This window comes from Ambystoma mexicanum, chromosome 4q (assembly GCF_040938575.1).
Source record: "Ambystoma mexicanum isolate Mex_15411 chromosome 4q, UKY_AmexF1_1, whole genome shotgun sequence".
Taxonomy (NCBI): Eukaryota; Metazoa; Chordata; class Amphibia; order Caudata; family Ambystomatidae; genus Ambystoma; species Ambystoma mexicanum.
This window is the reverse complement of record NC_090928.1, coordinates 623,097,279-623,116,079: the sequence shown is the minus strand read 5'-3', so window position 1 is coordinate 623,116,079 and position 18,801 is coordinate 623,097,279. Positions and strand designations below refer to the sequence as shown.

Genomic DNA, 18,801 nt, shown 5'->3' with positions numbered 1-18,801 from the left:
CGGTACTACCAAGTTGGGGGTGGGCCCTGCCAATTCCTGGTATTCATCCGGGGTGGTCATTGATTCTTGTTGCGGCCGCGTTTGCCCCGGCCCCGAAAAAGTTGCGGTGGGGGTCCTGTTTGGCTAGTATCTGAGCCACTTCTTGAGGAGGCATTTGAGGAGTTGGAAAAGTTGACAAATTGTTTTTTCCTATTGCCTGCGTTATATGTTCGACCTTGGTTGGCTTTCTGTAAGTCTTCATAATAACTTTCTACAAGATAAGGGTACAAATGTTAGGCAAGCACGGGTCTCACATCACGTGACTCGATTCAAAAACACACCATTACTCTGCAGAATGAGCTCTTGCCGGTTTCGCAGACTTCCAGCTTTCACTCGGACACAAACAACATAGATCAAGGTAAGCGTTAGAACAGCTTCAATCAATTCAGGGGTCTAAATTATACAAGCCTCAACCGCACTGTCAGCATGGCACAGTGATCACAATGACTGATAAGCTTGCTCGTAAAATCTGACATTAACGGCAATGATTACAACAGGTCATAGAAACACGTGCGTTTTAAATAAACATGTAAAAGTCAAGCTGCAGGTTGCAAGGCGGTGAACACGGTGTCAAAATGCTTGCACATTGCCTATTTTTGTAATTCATGACAGTAGTACATTTAAAATAACTACAGAAAATAGAACAATCAACCACAGCCATGTCATGCATCTTTTGGCTACATACTTTATATTTTCACAAGCCATCATGCAAAAGGCGCTTTGACTGCCGCTTGAGAAAATTAAAAGCCGATTATATTAAATCACAGGCTTTTAGAAATTGATAATAACCCGTGGCCCACAGTCCACGTTTAAATAACCACAGTAACAATAAAGCCAAAAAAGAATGACAACTATCCTTACATGCTGTAATATATCCATTCAACAGCGAGTTTCTTTTCTCCTTTGATTTAGGCAGCACTATAACCACCAGAATAACTGTTCATGTCCTGCCAATGAATGGTACCGAGTGAAATCCAGAAATACAAAGATCAACCTCGAAAACAAAGCCACAGAAGTTGCTAATCTGTAAGTCAATTTAGTTTACTCAATAAATAGCCTGTAGTAGCAGGAACATAACACTAAGAAATGGTTGTTTCTAATTAATTATAGGAACCAAGACCAGAGATGGCAATACCTGGCCACATCCGAGAGTCTGACCAAGCTCAATAGTCCTAACTTCAGTCTATGGACCATAGGTGGGTTTAGTGTGCGTGTCTAGAACAGTGTAACCTAGCCATCGCCTTGATCCAATCCAGTTGGGAATTGCAACTCTTCCTTTTCTATTTCTTTTTCATACATTAATACATGTATATTTATCCTTTTAGATGTGCTAGTGTGCCCAATGGGGAACAAGAATAATCTACCACAAAGTAACCATTTGTCCTGAAGATGGCCCAATATTCATCTTAGTGATCACTGTTGACAGAGGTGGTACACTACAAAGGGCCGAAACATATGTCGACTGCTAAAGGGAAAATCTAATGGTTTTTTCCCCTGTCACTAATGCATATCTTGATTTACTGTTATGCACAAAGCTGTTTAAGTTGTAGTATTCCCCTGTTAGAATAGATGAATGATGACTAAATGTTTTGATTGAAAATGTATTAAGTTTGCTATGTTTGGTTAAGTTTGTAATGTTTTTTAGGTATTTTTATGACTATTAAAAAGATAGAATTTTTTGTACTTAGTTGCATTTTTTTGTAATTTTTCCCAAAAAGGCTTTTAGAGAGGGCAATATTTTCACATTAAACCAAATTGTTCCATGTTTAATGCAATTGTCGAGAAAGCCATTATGCCATCGCCTTCGACAAGTAGCCCTTGGACCACCAGCCCCCCATGGTTATAGGCCCATTTTCCTACTGGACATTCCCAGTAAGATACTTATGTTTCAATTCACCTGATTGCTGTCTGTGTGTGGCAATATCCGTGTTTCCCCCTCTTCCTTCCTTCTTTATTTTCTGTGGATTTCCTGGTACTGACTTGGACTAGTTTAACCCCAACCTGGTTTGCTGTATCTTCTATGACGGCTACACACGCTGGCAATGTGTATGGACTGTGCCTGTGGAACAACCCCTCGCTGACTTCGGGTGATCCGATTTTCTCACACTCTAGCTCCATCTTATCTTTAGGAAGGAAGTGTGTTTTATTGGATTCTCCTCAAGGAGTGGTTGGTTGTCCAGTGAGTTACCTCTTGACGGGCTACACTAGAGTTCCCAGTAGACGAGCCTGCGGAGGTGAAGATCCTTGCTTCAGTCCTACTAACCCTAGTGCCTATCCTTGGCATTGGATGCTCAGTCATCATCATTTCTTCTTGGAGTCAAACCCTCCTTTCACCCGAGACTAGCTGGGATGTTTTGAAGCAGCAAGTATACACTTGTCCATCTTCCTAGCCTGCCATCGGGTCAGGCCCCATTACAGACTTTGTGTTGGACCTGTTACGTGGGCTGTGTCTGCGATTCCCAACCTTGCCCCAGGGCAGTATTCCTGATCTCTGGCATCCTTTGTGGGAGTTGTATGGTGCACTTCGGTGCACCTGTTGGGAACAGCTCTCTCTGGCATTGGTTGGCCACTGGGACACGGTCATGTATACACGGTAACCCTGATCGTCATTACTGTGTGCACGGAACGATTGTTCTTTACTTCGCAGTCAGAGAGAGCGCTTGGTAGCATTCCTCCCGATTAATCAGCATAGGGGTGCTCCCCCAGGACCTCTGCTAGTTTATCAGGAGGAACATCAGGTTGATTCCTTGGAGGCTGTACCAGTGGTGCTTGCCGGTTGACAGCGGGGGGATTAAGATAGGCACACCCTAGTAAGGCCAAAATATGGTTGAATAGTAAAAGTGCTAGCACTCTTGTAATGCACTCACAACTTAAAAGCATCCCAGCGGTAGTGGAATCAAGTATATCTGTTAAAGTGTTAACAATCCTGCATCTAAATAACTGCTTTTATTTTTTCCTTTATTTTTGTTTGTTTTATCTTTCTGTTGATTCCTAAAAGGATGATTTTTGTTTTCTTAAAAGTTGTTACTCAGGTCATTTCAGAAGTCAGACATAGGTGTAGCATTGAAATGTATGCATCAATTGCATTGAATTGACCTGTACAAGCGCGAATGCAGACAGGGTTAGGCCGGAAATCGAACATTTGTATTGAATACCGTTCACATCCCCACAGATGAAATGGACAGACATTTGTAACACCTGTGGTTGTGGTGTGTTCCCTACAGCCATCAAACGCATCTGTCATCCTGAGTGGGACAGTTTGCGCACACATGGGCCCAGAGTCTGCTGTGTCTAGATTCCTAGGCTGCACGTCACTGAGGATACACAATAACAGTTAGACTTGTCTGGGGTTGCTTGTGGCCTCGTGCAGAAGGGATGTGACCTAGCAGTTCATGCTTGATCCATCCCCCTTTACTGTGTCTAGGATTCACTCGCACGCGCCGAAGGCATTGTGACACACCATGCACTTCTCAAATAACTGGCGGCCCACAGGGTCACTGCCGGTCTCAGCTCTTGTCACTTTATTAACTGATTAAACTTCCCCTTCCTCCCCACCTTCCCAGTCGCATCCTTTCCCTGGGTCCCGCCCCCACCCTAACCCCACCTTCCACATAATGATGTGGATTGGAATGAAACTGAACATGACAGCAAGCTTGATTTGCATTTGCTCTTTCCCTATCTGTAATGACATGGCAGTCTGAAAATCATGATCTGGAAGGTTACCCAGAGCAATGTATGTGGCTCAATGCAATAGTCAAGTGCGTCTATAGTGACGATTCTTTTATGTATGTATATACTTACCTATTGTGATACAGTTAATAATCCTTCCACAAATAAAATAAATGACATTTCAAGATTATTAAATACATGTATACAATATTTACATGTGGCAAAAAAAAGGGCATCTGTTTTGCTACAATTTGGCTTCAAAATTCATTAGTATACAGCAACAAAGAATGATATACAAAATAATGTCATTTTATATCATCCATAATTGATCATCAGTCAATTTTTTGATGGATGGGCATTTAGGAGTTCTCCTGGCATTTTGCTGAAGTATGTTATGTTATGTTATCGACACTTGCAGAGTGCATTGGTCGCCCAAAGGCATCATGGCAATATACCCTAAGCAATGTACGCACTGGCCGAGTACCCACAAGAAACTAAAAAAGAAATGTTTTCAAGGCCCATCAGAAAGAAAAATAGACCTCAATAGCACGCAGGCGAAGAGGAAGAGAATTCCAACCCTGTGCCACAGCCACCGAGAAAGCACGGCCTTCAACCCGAGAGCCTAGACCTAGGAACTGAGATAGTCAAAGAAGATTGGGAGCACAGTACTCTCGGGGGAACATAAAAGCAAAACCTCACCTGAAGGTATTCTGACCCTTTTTTGTAAAAGGCTCTGTGTACCAAGCACAGAGACTTAAACCTCACACGTTGCTCAACTGGGAGCCAGTGGAGCTGTCGAACAATGGGAGTCATATGGGCACCATGCAGAGGGTGAAGAACCGTTTGAGCTGCCATGTTTTGCAGCAGCTGGAGACAGTGGAGCAAATATGCATGGCAGCCAAATAAAGCGCATTACAATAATCAATTCCACTGATCACCAGAGAGGAGACTACAGGGGCCTGAAATTTAACAGGAATAAAAGGCAAAACCTTGCGTACTGTCCGCAGCTCGAAATTACCCTTTTTTCTCAAGTGGCTGACACCTGCTCTGACACGGATAAAGAAGACATATTATGGGCCTCATTCCGAGTCCGGCGGTAACCCTGCCGGTGCTACCCGCAGGTTGCTGCCAGACTCAGAATGAATTACCGGCTCCTAACTTCCCGGCGGTCTGGGTAGTCAGGCGCCTGCAATTTGTAAGTCCCCCATTCCCATAGATTCCTATGTGAATGGGGACCACGGAAGCACCTGCATCATTGTTAACGGTGCCAGTGCTTCCGTGATGGCTTGCCTACTGTGGCCACTGTGCCCGCCAGGGTCAGCCCTGTCGGACACAGCAGCTCCGGCAGTCAAACCCGGAGTGTGCTGGTCCGGAAAAAATGGTGCCGGTAAGCTTACCGGCACAGTTGTTTCTGGACCAGCACACTTGTAATGAGGACCATAATCTTGATACCTAGGTCTTTGACCGATGAGACAGGTGTGGGTAAAGGGCCCAAACTAGCAGGCCAGAACTCTGGGGTTCAGAACAGAGAAGGATTAACGGTGCCAACCGCCAGCACCTGTCTCTACGTTCAACTTAAGCCAGTTCCTGGCCATCCATCTACCCACAGCCTCCAGGCAACTCCTCAGCCGAACAGCTGTCTCTGGCTGAGAGAAATCGAGCCACAGAATAATCTGTGTGTCGTCGGCGTAGCAGTAGCAGAGGAAACCATGTGCGTGGATGATGCGAAGAAGCGCTGGATGTAAACGTTGAACATAGTGGGAGACAACAAGGATCCCTCAGGGACTCCACATAACAGAGGTACAGGTTGGGACTGGAAAGGTGGCAGAGAGATAGTTTGTGAGCGTCCCGCCATAAAAGAAGCAAACCAGGCCAAAACCTGACCACATAGCTGTCAAATGCAGCCGAAAGATGTAATAGAATAAGTTCACCCCCTGCCCCCCGAGTCACTAACCGTGTCAAATCATCAACAGCTGACACCAAGACAGATTCAGTACCTCGGCCCGGGAGGAAACCCGATTGAAAGGGGTCAAAGAATGAAGATAGTTCAAGAAAAGAGCCTAGAAGAGGAGAAACCAGAGACTCAAGTAGTTTCATATGAAATGGGAGCAGGGAAATAGGGTGAAAGTTAGAAAGGACCAGCAGATCCAAAGACTTTTTTTAAGAAGGGGGATTATAAGGGCGTGTTTTAGATCATCAGCGATAACCCCTGATGAAAGCGAATCGTTGACTGCCTTGAACAACCACGGAATGATTGCACTCGACACAACTTTCAATATAGAAAGCGGGATAGGGTCACAGGGTGATGCAGATTTTAGCCCTTTAATAGCGGCTAAAATGTCCTGGCCCGTAAAAGTAGGGAAAGTAGACCAGTCAACTGAAGCTCCACAGTCGCCCACAGATGGATAGGGCAAGGTGGAATGCGGGAGAGTAGTAGTAACCGCACCTCGAATGGCAGCTATCTTACCATTAAAAAACTTAGACAAGGAGTCACAAAGCTCCTGCGAGGGGGAGAAACTGGGCTGAGACTTAGGCTGAGCGGTCAGCCATTGAACTGCCTCAAATAGAGCTTCAGGTTGGTCGATAGCCTGCACAATTTTTGCACTACAAAATAGTTGTTTGCACACTGTAATAACACTATGGTATCTTGCAGTATCCAAACGAAAGAGAACTTTGTCGGCGAGTAAATAGCCAGTTCTCCACTTCCTCTCAGCCTGTCTGCGCTGGAGTTTAAGATCTTTAAGTTCGGCTGTGTAACACTACCGAACAGTGATTTTCCACTAAACAGTGCTTAAATGGGGCAAGAGTATCTGCCGCCATGTTAAGTGCCTGGGACAGGATTGGCAGTGTGCAGTCAGTAGTGTTCGCACAGCCATTGGAAATGAAGAGGCTCAGATCCTGGTGAGAAACAGTGTGTCAATAGAGTTTCGGAATATACTGCTGTGAAGGAGGAAGAAAGGAATCCTCAAATTGCCCTGAAAAGGGCACCACCATATGGTCTGACCAAATTACAGGGAGCACAGAGAAAAAGAGGCAATAGCTCAAGGGGCAAAGATAAGATCGAGAGCATTGCCCATAAAATGTGAAGGATACGTGACCAATTGAGGTAGGCCAAGATCCAACATCGTTGCCAAGAAATGAGTGACCAGATGGTAGTTGGACTTGTTCGATGGGAGATTAAAATCACCAACAACAATCAGGTTAGGGTATGCCTGCTGTATGCCAGCCACACATGCCGGAAACTCGGGACAGAAACCGCAATCATAGCCGGGAGGACGGTACACCAAGAGAGCAAATAATGTAAGAGTGGTAAAAACTAGAATGCGCACAGGGATACATTCCATATTCAGAGAATAAGTAATTGGAATGGAGGTAACTTTAAAATTACTATTAAAAAGAACAGCAGGGCCTCCGCCAGGATGAGACGCTACGCGATCACGGCGCAGAAGCTCATAGTTCTGAGGTACGTTTTGAATTGCTGATGGGTGGGAATGTTCCCGAAACTACGTCTCGGAGACAAACACAAGTTCAGGATGAAGTACATTGACAGATGGACAGTTTTTCACCCTCACTTACCTTTTTGTCCTCGTTTTCGTGCTGCTTCCAGGATACAGTTAGGATGCTAGATAGAAACAATCTGACTACCTCGGGACTCTCCTTTGACAGGCTTTTTCTTCGATTTTTACTGTATTTCTCGATTTTCATATGTGAGATATGTTCGGGTTTGCAGCCAGACCATTCATGGCGCACTGTTTTTGTGTGTTTGGGATTGCTATGCTTTTTCACACACGTTTCTGCCTCCCCAGCCTCTAGTATTTATTGTATCGTTCATTTATAACGTGTTTATACCAGCGAGTGGTTTCTAAGCACGGGACCGGGATTCATAGCCGTGTGGCGCTGCGTTGCCTTGCTTCCAAGACAAACGCGTTGCCCTGCAGCTATCCTTCCTTCTAGAATCAGGGGCCGGAAAGAGTCTTGGTTGTGTTCCAGGTGTCAGATGTTGGGAGGGGGAGTGTCACCTCAGGTGGGGATGAATTATTGATTGTCCTTCGAGGCTCTAACTTCTGGACTGGCAACACTCAATCTTTCTGCTTTTGGGCTCATGTGCCTGGTGTCTGCTTTTCTGCTTAACTACTTAAGCGAACACATCACTAGTGACATGCTGTTTTTGCGCCCCACCGCTTTCATTTTATTCAGTAACTTCCAAGTGATTTGCGCACAGTCCATAAAAAGTTCATCGAGGGAAGGATTGGCGATTTCTAATATACACAAAGAAACCATCATTCGCCACAGCCGGCCTCGCTACTTCCTCGGATTTTTGGAAATTGGGGTTAATTCTTTGATTTGAGCTCAGTGTTCTACTCTCGGTGTGCTATTCCAGGCAATTCATGTCATCAACCAACGCTATTGGACTCGCCCAAGAATGCTTACATGCTGACCGAAGAAATACACGGACTTTAAAAGCAGCAAACTATACGAGAGGTTGTGTTTAACTAGTATCCCATTACCTGGGAACTCCACGCTCTGCTATGGTATAATCTGGCGTGCACTGCATCCTGCAGCCCCGCGCCAGTAAAGACCCTAGAAATACCAGGAAATTATTAGCCTCCTTTTCATTTGCCTTCCCTTTAAGGTCATCTAAATAACTGATTTGCGGTATGTTATACTGCATCCGACTGGTCCCAGGCCTGGATTCCTGACCACCAATCCCTTCGCACAATGCACTGGCCTTCAGTGCTGACATGGTGCTCTACAGTACTTTGGCCCATAGGAATGGCTCTTTCATATTCTACTTTCCCCCAGAACAACCTTACTAATCTATATGCATTTGGTCACTCATATGAATGGCACAAAAAACGGAATTATTTCATTTCTCATTACGTTTCACTCTCGTGTACAATGTCACGCCTGCAGCTGCTGGTTTTTTATTCGCAAGCGCACTCTGCCACCTAGTGGCAAAAGCTGAGAAGATCATCTTCCCATTCACTGTTATGTGTCTTTCTTGTTTAAGAGGTTTCGTGTGTTGGCTATTTAGAACACGACTACTTATTGATTTTGTGCTGGTTAGATTATTCCTTGATAACAGTTGAATTACTACACCGTTCTTTTATCTGTTTATTTCTCTCTGTATTTTCTCTCATCATTTGGGATATCCTTTCCAACTGCATTACTCTTTCGATGTTTCATTTTTCCTATTTGGCTTGATTTTACTCATTTATTTATTTAATTAATGACATGTATCTATTTATTGGATATTTGTAAGGCGCCTATACAACGAATGGTGTTTCAGGGCGCCACAAGACAAAAAATGGGTGGGGCGGGCAAGGGAGAAAGAACATTAATAATAACGCTCCTTCTAGGCCATGTGACATTCAGATTGTGCAAGGGCAGTAACAAGAAGTGCGAGGGTGAGGGATTCCGGTCTGCGCAAAATGCGAAGTGCTAGGGTGGGAAGGGAAGTGAAGGGTAAAGCAAAGAGAGTGCAAGTGAAAGGGCAGGTGAAGGAGGGGGGGGGGAGAGGGCCACAGGGGCTAGGCTCGTGCTAAGGGAAGGCCAGGAGTGCAAGTGGCAGGGAATTGCATGGGGTGGAGGGGGCGTGTGTCCACATGCTAAGTGCGAAGAGGGGGGGGTGGACCGGATAGGGGGAGACCTGGTGCCCTGTAACAGGCAGCCAGTCATTGCAGCAAATGGGGGTGTTAGCAGGGGAGAGGGAAGAAGAAGGGAAAAGGAGGGTCTTGAGGAGCTTCCGGAACATAAGGAGATCCGGCTCAAGCCTGAGAGGGGGGCCAGGGAGACCATTCCAGAGGGAGGCTCCTGCGGAGGAGAGCGATCTACCCCCACTCTCTGCTTAGAGAAGCGTCTGATCTGCAGAGAGTTGGGGCTAGAAGACCGAAGGGCTCTAGCATGGAGGTATTTAGGGAGAGATAGTTGGATTTAGCAGGGTCCCAGGCCCCAGAAAGTCTTGTGGATGATGCAAAGGGTCTTGTACTTGATCCTAGCAGCAACCCAGAGCCAGTGGAGAGATTTTATGGCTGGAGAGATGAGGTTTCTGGGCTTGAGGCCAAGGATAATTCTTGCAGTCCTATTCTGGATTAGTTGAAGGGGGCGAAGGGAGGATAATGGATTATTGAGGAAGAGGTTGGTGCAGTTGTCCAGCCTAGAGAGGAACAGAGCTCTGGAGACATTGAGTTTCTGGGAGAAGGTGAGGAAAGGGAGAATGCCTCTGAGTAGGTGCAGCTGATAGTGGGCCTTCTAGTCAAGGCCCGTGATGTGAGGAGAGAAGGGGAGAGAGAGGAGTCAAAGATGACACCAATATTTTTTGCCTCACGAGAGGGTGAGTGGAGGGGATCCATAGAGGGGAGCCAGAGGGTAGGCGGGAAGGAGGGAGCTGGGGTCCCAATGAGAAGGATCTCAGTTTTACTGGCATTAAGGCAGAGATCATTGGGAGCACACCATGACTGAATAACAGTCAGACAGTCAGGGATGAGAGAGGCGGAAGAGGAGGCAGTAGAGGAAAGTTTGAAGGAGAGCTGTGTGTCATCTGCATAACACTGCAAGTGAGGAGAGAAGGAGGAGATCAGGTTGGCCAGAGGGGCAAGGTAGATGTTAAAGAGCCATTGCGAGAGGATAGAGCCTTGAGGGATGCTGCAGGTGGATAGTGTGATAGGGGAGAGAAAAGGACCCAATTGAACCTGGGAAGGTCGGTCGGAAGGAATGGGGTCAACCAGTTCAGTGGCAGGCCTGTGATGGCATGGGTGTCACAGAGCTGATTTGTCAGGGTGGCGCGATTAACTGTGTAGAAGGTAGACGAAAGATCCAGAAGTATAACGTTGGAAGGAGAGTTGGAATCGAGTTTTGACAGCAAGTCTTCACGGGTGTCCAGTAGAGCAGCTCCCTCTGGCAGCTCTGAAGCCAGACTGGTGGTCATGGAGACGACCAACAGATTCAGTGTGTTGGAGCAGTTGGGAGATGACCAGCTTTGATCAGGAAGGGGGTAATGGAGAAAGGGCGGTAGTTAGCAGGGCAGGAGGGGTCGGCAAAGGGCTTTTTGAGGAAAGGATGCACAAGGGAGCGCTCGAGGGGTAGTGGGAAGGCGCCAGTGGCAAAGGAGTGATTACAGAAATCAGCCAAGGCTAGCGCAAGCGAGGCAATTTTGTCCTTGATGGTTCTGGAGGAGCAGGGGAGCGCCTGTTAGGAGGAGCCTTTCATAGAGAGGACTTGTCTAGAGACCTCATCCAGTGCTATGGGTGATAAAGAGGAGAGTAAGAGGGAAGGGATTGCAATAGGATTGGCGAGCTCCTTGCAGATTTTAAGCAGTTTGCCCATGTTGTTAGGGGCCCCAGAGATGCAGGCTTGGATATAGGCCCTCATCTTCAAGGGGATGGATTTGTATGACACTCATTTATTTTGTGACTGCTACACTAGCCAACGTATTTAGATGCTGCAATGGCATTTCCTGTTCCTGCTTGATTTTATCCAAGTTTTTATTGAAGACGATTTTGGTACTAAAGTAGAAGCATTAGCTTTTGAGAATTATTATTATTCTATCTTCACAATTTGATTGTCGTTAACCGATAGCTACTCCATTCTCAAGCACCCGATGACCTCTATTATCTAACATAGGTATGTTTTCTTTTTACCCATTGCTATATGTCAGTTAGAATGTGTTGCTGTTTATATTCAATAGGTTATTTGCTCAATAGGCGTATTGCATGTTGTTTTCTTTTTACTTCACTGATGATTGCGCCAAACTGTTTACCTCGACTATATATCTAACACACAACTAATCCCTCCATATCCAACCTGCTCCTTCATTTAGATCTTACATTAAACCTAGTTTCAGAAATGTTCAACATTTGCTTTTTCATCCATTTTATAGGATAGCATGTGCAGTACAGTAATTATTCTATCTCTGAATTATACCATTTAACTACTTTTGCAATTTATTCATTTTGCATTCAGGCTTTCTGCTATTTGAAATGACTTCTCCTGGGTAGCACCATAACTCTTAGTCTTCTAGCTCGTTCCCTTTACCTTCTCTTAGCCACACTATTTACTTACTTATGTCCCTGCTTATGGGCATTCCTACCCACTATTTGACAGATTTAAACTAGAATGTCCTCAAGGCACAGAAATAATATGCAAAGTAGTTACAAAGAAAAGATGGACAGGAGAGCTCAACGAAAGAGAACGGAGGTCTAACCCCAGCAATGAAAAGCCTCCTTACTTAGCTCCTGGCACTACAACAGCCAACCACATGCCCTATCTTCCTCAAGTCACCAACAAAACATGGGATAATGCACCCATCACACTCCTTTCATAGCATAGAACTGAGTTTCGACTGAAGGTCGATCCACATCAATGAAGAGCCTCCTTCCTTACGTAATGACATCATAATAGCCACCAACTGAACGCCCTATCTTGCTCCAATCACCGACAACATAGGGGTTAATGCACCCATCCCACCCCGTTTATAGCATAGAACTAAGTTTCAACTGGAAGTCTATCCCCACCAATGAAAAGCCTCCTTCCGTACGTCACAACATTACAATAGCCCACAACCACATGCCGATCTTCCTGAAGTCACATGGTGGATAAGTCACCCATCACACCCTTCTCACACTCCACGATCTTGAGCATAAACTTGAAACCTATCCCCAGTAATGAGCACCCTACGTCCTTACATAATGACTTCACAACAGCCAACAACCGCATGCCCCATCTTCTGCAAGTCACTGACCACTTAGGGTCACACCCATCTCATTTCATGTGACCCCGAGGATAAACTCTAGAATTATAGCAATGCTTAATACGATAGACTATCCCTCTTCAACCGCAGCTCAAAGGCATTATGCAACGGGCCAGCTAACCATGAATCCAATCACCTCACAATGCACCTCGCTCAAGGAGAATCTCGAGACCTCATACCATTCTCAGGGATTAGTCCCAATTCTTCCATCAGATGTGTCAGAGAATGAATGAGTCTTCTACTCCCACATCCCACACTCATTCATCTGCCCTTGCCAAAGCAGCAGAATATGTGACATCACATATCATTACCCTGAATCAGCCCTCCCTTCTACAAACAAGGACCAATACCCTCCCACTCACTCACTCCGTCCTCCTGCCTCCACTGTCTGATTCCCCCATCCCTAACATTCCCGAACTCCCTTTCAATGAACTGGAGGAAAGTACAACCTTGATCTTCTCTGGGAACAGAAAACTACCACAAATTATTTCTCAGGTGGGGGTCCATGATTTAGGGGCTGCTCAAGGTCAATTAATAGAACCTCAATATTATTGAGTTCTACCCCAATTCCACTTTCATTCTCCTCTTTCAATTCTAATAAATCCAGAAGGTAAAGCTCTACTATTAGAATGGATGCTCTATCAGGAATAATATCAAAATAGTATAAATAGCACCATTCTAGCAATTCAAAGCGCTAACATAACCATATCCCCCATTCCTAACAATGACGCCTCCGGAAATTAATCTAATCTATCTAGTAGCTCAATTCTTTTTAACTCAGACTCTGGAGCCTCCCCACACCGCTATCTTCTAAATCAGGGCTGTCCAACGCGGGGCCGGAATACTGAAGGGTTTTCAGGATATCCCTCATTAATATTCATGAGGAAAAATGTGAATACATTTAGAATCATTGTATACAAATTTATCTTATGAATATGAATGAGGGGTATCCTGAAAATCCGGCATAGATCCGGCCCTCGAGGCCTGGAGTTGCACAACCCTGTTCTAAATGTATGGTCTTTGTGAAAACATAAAATTGAGATATAGTATTTCATGTAGCAACACAAACCTGCACTACTTTTCCTTACTAAAGCGTGGCTCAATGACGACTTGGGCCCCTATCATTCATCAATGCATCCCCTTTGGATACAGCAACGTGCTGAAGAACAGAGTTGCTAGAGCCAGGGGTGGACTGGCCTATGCGGAACTCTGGAGATTTCCCGGTGGGCCTCTGCACCATGGGCCTCTTTTGTGAGGTATTTCCAAATGTTCTCATAGGAAAAGCATTGTGCTTGCTGAAAATGTGTCATATGGGTCCATTTTGAACTTTATTTCCAGGGCCTCTTTTGGTCCCCAGTCATTACTTCCAGGGCCTCTTTTAGTTCCCAGTCCACCCCTGGGTAGAGCTGCAGCGATTGCAATAATTTACAATGACTACTTGGTCATTAGTGCTTTTCCTGATGTTATGGTTCTCTCCTGTGAGCCTATGCTCATTGAAACCCCTTTCAAATCAGCCATGCCAATTTAATTTCTCCTAATTTACGGACCACCAGATCACAATTCTAATTTTGGACAAAGATTAGCAGAATTTATTGTGAATGACCTAGCACCGCAAGATAAACTCTGCATCTTGATGAGTTCAAGATTTGGCCAGAGCAACCATGTAATGCTCAAAACGCCTCCTTCGAAACCTTGAATGCCTTGACCTTAACCTAATGTACACATATAACTGGTAACACCCTGCATGGCATATTTGGACCACAAAACCGTCTCGCAATTCTTCAGCTTATCCACCTCCTATGGGTGGATCATGCAGCGCTATATTTTTATTTCCCAAAAATTGAAACAATAAACTCACATATCTTCAGAAAAATACCTACATGGATTGGAGCAGGATTGAAATTGATAATATTTCACTCCTACTCCAATCCATGACTTGATCTTGCTAAAGCAAAATAGCCCTACCTTTGATAAATGGCTCACAAATGCATTCGACAGTGTGGCTCAGCTGAAAACATCCACATCCATTAGATAAAGAAGAAAACCTAGCTGTTCCAATGAGGATTTAGAAAGACTCAAGCTAGCGCATGGAGCAGCTGAACATAAATGTAGGAGGAACAAAAGCCCCACCACAAGACTAAGCTACTTGCAAAATAAAAGAGGTTCCCGTGCAGCTATTAGAAGATCAAAGTCTGAATTCCACACCAGCAGACTCGCTATGGCCACCAATCCTAACAAAGTAGCATTTAAAATAAATTATGAGTGAATTATGCATTCCCACAGCACTGACAAATATTATTCCATCATAGTCTTGGTGTAATAACCTTTCCGACAATTTCTTCTCTAAACAATTAAAACATGAACGCATCAGAAATAAACTAGCTCTCTGTCACGCAGTCATTCACACCCTCCTTACTATTGCCATTGCACCATGAAGCATCTCGATCCTTTAAGCCTTTATCTGTAGAAGATTTCAGGATTGAGTCCTTATGAGCTCCTTAGAAGGTTCTCTAACGGACCCCTGCCCCCATTATTTCCCAAGAAAGTACCAATGGAGTTCAAGAAAGTATTTGGAAAACTACTTTTAAAAAAGATGGTTTGGATTGCTCAAACCCCAACAATTTCCGAGATATCTCCAATTGCAATTGATGAAAAAACGAATTGGCACAGCAGCATACACACAACATATTAAATACACAGAAGAATAATAGCCTCCTTGGTGGAAGGCTTATGACCAAAACGCAAGATGGAATCCATTCTTTTGTTCATCTAGGATGATCTAAAAACGAATGGAGACATGGACAATGCATCAGCTCTAATTTTACTTGACCTCTCAGTGACCTTCGACTTAGTCGATCACACCATTCTAAAGCAATGCCTATATGACTTAGGCATCTGCGATGTAGCTCTGAAGGGATTTCGTCCTTCCTTCGGAATTGCACGCAAAGGATCTTTATCGATCCCTATTACTCTGAACCAAAAGATTACCTTTTCTGGGTTCCTCAAGGATCGTCCATCTCACCCCTGCTTTTTGGCCTGTAGTACTTGTCACACGTACACAGCCTTTTTAAGATTGCTCAACAATTAGGAAGGTAGTCTAACTAGGCTTGTTATTACCCAGAGCTTGTGACTTTCTTCCAGTCATTAATTACCCTCTGTAAATCAATAGCAGAAAGCACGCCATTCCAAATACTTTGATTGATGCTTGTTATCATCTATGTGATGATTCATAAGATGGTACTTTTCCAATCCTAGGAGTTTACGGCATCCTGAACGAGATTCCTGTGCCCAGGTACCCCCACCAAAGGTATGACATGGGTGGTTCTCGGGAGAGGACTTTACACCTGCTCGGTTATAGTGGCGGTCACAGGGGCAATAAAAGAGGTCCACCCTGAGGCTAATGGGCACGTGGCTTCATACTAGAAAATAATAATAATAACCCAACCCTTGAAGGCCGACAACGAAGATCAATGACTCCAGGTTACCGTAGGCTTTTGTGGATAACTTCTGTCACCAATGATTGCTGCAATGGAGGTTCATGGGCTGGGGGTGCAGAGGTGGGCTTGGTTTACAGCTAGGTCCAGTGAGTCTTCAATTTCAGTGTCTATCTAAAACCTCACAATTCTAGAAACCAACAAGAGCTGGACTTCAAGCACAATGTCCAGGCACATAGGGGTCCCAACTCCAGATGACCAGTAACACGCCCATGGCTTCCACAAGCTCTGGGAGGATGTCTAATGAGATTTAGGACTGTGAATTAGTTGTGTCCACCAGGTTGAAAGTAGACAGTTTTCACCTTAGGGGAGTTGGTGTTGACAATGCTTTTGGTAACAGCTGCTTCTATTGTCCTGCTGCGTCCTCTCAAGCTTCAAGTTCCAGGTCCCATGGCTCGCCTTTCCATATGGCTAGAGATCCCCTCCTGGTGTACAGAAACCTAGGCTTGGGAATACCCCAGCCCACATATCAAAAAGGACCTGCAACATTCAAACGCTGATCCTAGATAGACAGCACAGATGCAGTTGTGACATCACTCTGGCTTGGATATGTATTAGGGTGTCTCAGACTTACTACCTAGTCCAGTCCAGGCCCAAAACACACAAAGGCTCGTCCTGGGCTATAGCCCAAGCCTGTGAAAGATCATGGCCATATACGGCTATTTGCTAGCCCAGCCGGCAGGACGACTGCCAACAAAGCCAGTGAGGTGAAAAGACAAGACCTAAACAGCAAGGTTAGTCATTGTGACCACTGTATTGGACAAAAGGTTACAATGCTGGAGCATTAGGATTAAGATGGATAGGACTGCGCATAAAAATGTAAAACGTGGGTATCACAGACTGACCTGTCTGGTATGTACACTTAAGTATAAAATGCACCTAAGTTAGGAAATTAGGGTAGTGTACTATCCCTAGGGGGGGGGGGCTGTAGTGCTACACAAAAGAATCAATAGGAGGATATTCCCTCCCTACACTGGTAGCCTTAAGGACTAACCAGTACCCCAAACATTAAATGAGTGGAATTAGTGAGTGATGGTGAAAATAATCTCACTCAAAAAAAAAATAGGATACAATCACACAATCAGTCAGCAAATAATCTGGGGGGGGGGCGTTGAAAGAGTTAGGAAAGATGCGTAACACCTTATTTAATTATATTATATTGGTCCAAGGTCAGACATGACGTTCTCCTCAGTGCAGTAACTTTACTTTATCTGGTTTCCTTGCTGCCCAACGTATGTCAGCATTCATCCTACCCTCATAGTATTACTGGGCTTATCAGCATGTTTCAGTTACAAACTGCTTGAGGAGAACATCAAAAAAGGTTAGTAGGCTAAGCCTTCTGAAATGCATTGTAACCATGTACCCCACAGGTAGGTATTTAAATAAAAAATTAAGGGTATTGGAAACCATGCAAATGCTCTGGATTTTGTTCCATCATTATGGACACAGACCAGTGAGACAATATGAATATATTTGAAAATAAAACTTGTATGACGTCCTATGTAGTAGCCTCATGATTCAATTTCTGATAAAGAAACTTCTTGAGGCAAAGAGGGAATGGAAGTATTGACGTTTGAAGCTGATAATTTCATTGACACATTTAACAGTATCCTGACCTTGTCAAGAGTGCCTGGAAAACCCTCCCAACCTGGGGTGGGAGGCCTAGCAAGGAGTAATGCAGTGTCAGTCCTTCCCCAGAGGGGGACAGTGGCAATTGTGAGGGCCCCCGTTCCTGCACCCCCAATCCCCAGTGTTCCAGCTTATATCGGGGCAGCACTCATTTGCATCACACCATACCTCTTAAGAAAAATGGTCGCCACATTTTGTTTCTTGTTCTTGGATCTAACATGCGAGACCTGATTGATGGGAGAAGGTGGCAGAGAATAACCACCAGGAGGTACATGCTACCCATATCCCAGTGCCAGAAACCTGGAACCAGTAGCGAGGGAGAAGCCCACCAATGTGTCACGCCATTCGTGTCCGTGCAGCAGAAACGGGGAACTGGTGAAAGGAGAGGGGGACACAAAGACTGCATTGTGAGAGGGGTAGAAATATGCAGTACACATTTCCCTGAGAGTTTGACTACAGTTCTGATTTACTGTGAAACATGGGTAAAGGTCTAAAGAAGATTAACAATGATCTCAAATCTGGAAGGTCTACCACAAATAACGTACCTCATTATCTGCATACAGGCCACATCCAGGCAATGGTGAGTCCCCCACCCGTCCTGGATATTTAAACGGAGCTCCTGAGGTGGATACACCTGTTAAGATTTGAAAAATGTGCATTTTGTTTAATGTGAAATCCATTCACTATAAACAATCTATTAAAGGCTACATAAATACGAATTAGTAAAATGTAAGAACAATTCGATATTAATTAGAGCTATGTCATAAATCTTTTCACAATCATGTTCTTGTGAGTCACATAATATGTAGTTTTATTAATTAGTATCCAAAGTAATAGTACTCCATATGAATATGTGAAAACAGATGAGATGGGCAGTATTCAATATTCTTGCATGACAGAAAACTTGGATCAAAGGGGTTTTGCGGTCTACATACTAGAAAATGGTGAGACATTACTTTGCAAGACCCTTAGTCCCAACTTTCACATCACCAAAATCAAAGCACAATTTTGTTGCTGAATGTTTCTTGTCGTGGTGTAAAATACAGAAGCAAAAACTCTGTTGACTCAATTCTTTCCCTATTGGGCAAGTAGCAAAACTGTTGCAAAATTGGTATATGCAAGAAATCAATGAACCACACATTGACTGCACCATCCCTCCATTTAATTCCACCCCTTTTTCCTTACACTTGTAACGGCTCATATTGGTAGTGAGACGGATGA

The 18,801-nt window shown here is 44.5% G+C and overlaps 1 protein-coding gene across 2 annotated transcripts in view; it reads right to left on the bottom strand.

The window, feature by feature from the left end:
- Positions 1-18,801, bottom strand: part of LOC138467869 (N(4)-(Beta-N-acetylglucosaminyl)-L-asparaginase-like) — a 601,150-nt gene that overhangs the window by 244,807 nt on the left and 337,542 nt on the right. For both annotated transcript variants that reach the window (XM_069608161.1, XM_069608162.1), the window contains exon 6: positions 18,126-18,214. In XM_069608161.1, coding sequence (XP_069464262.1) covers positions 18,126-18,214 — 89 coding nt within the window. The remainder of the gene's footprint in view (positions 1-18,125; positions 18,215-18,801) is intronic.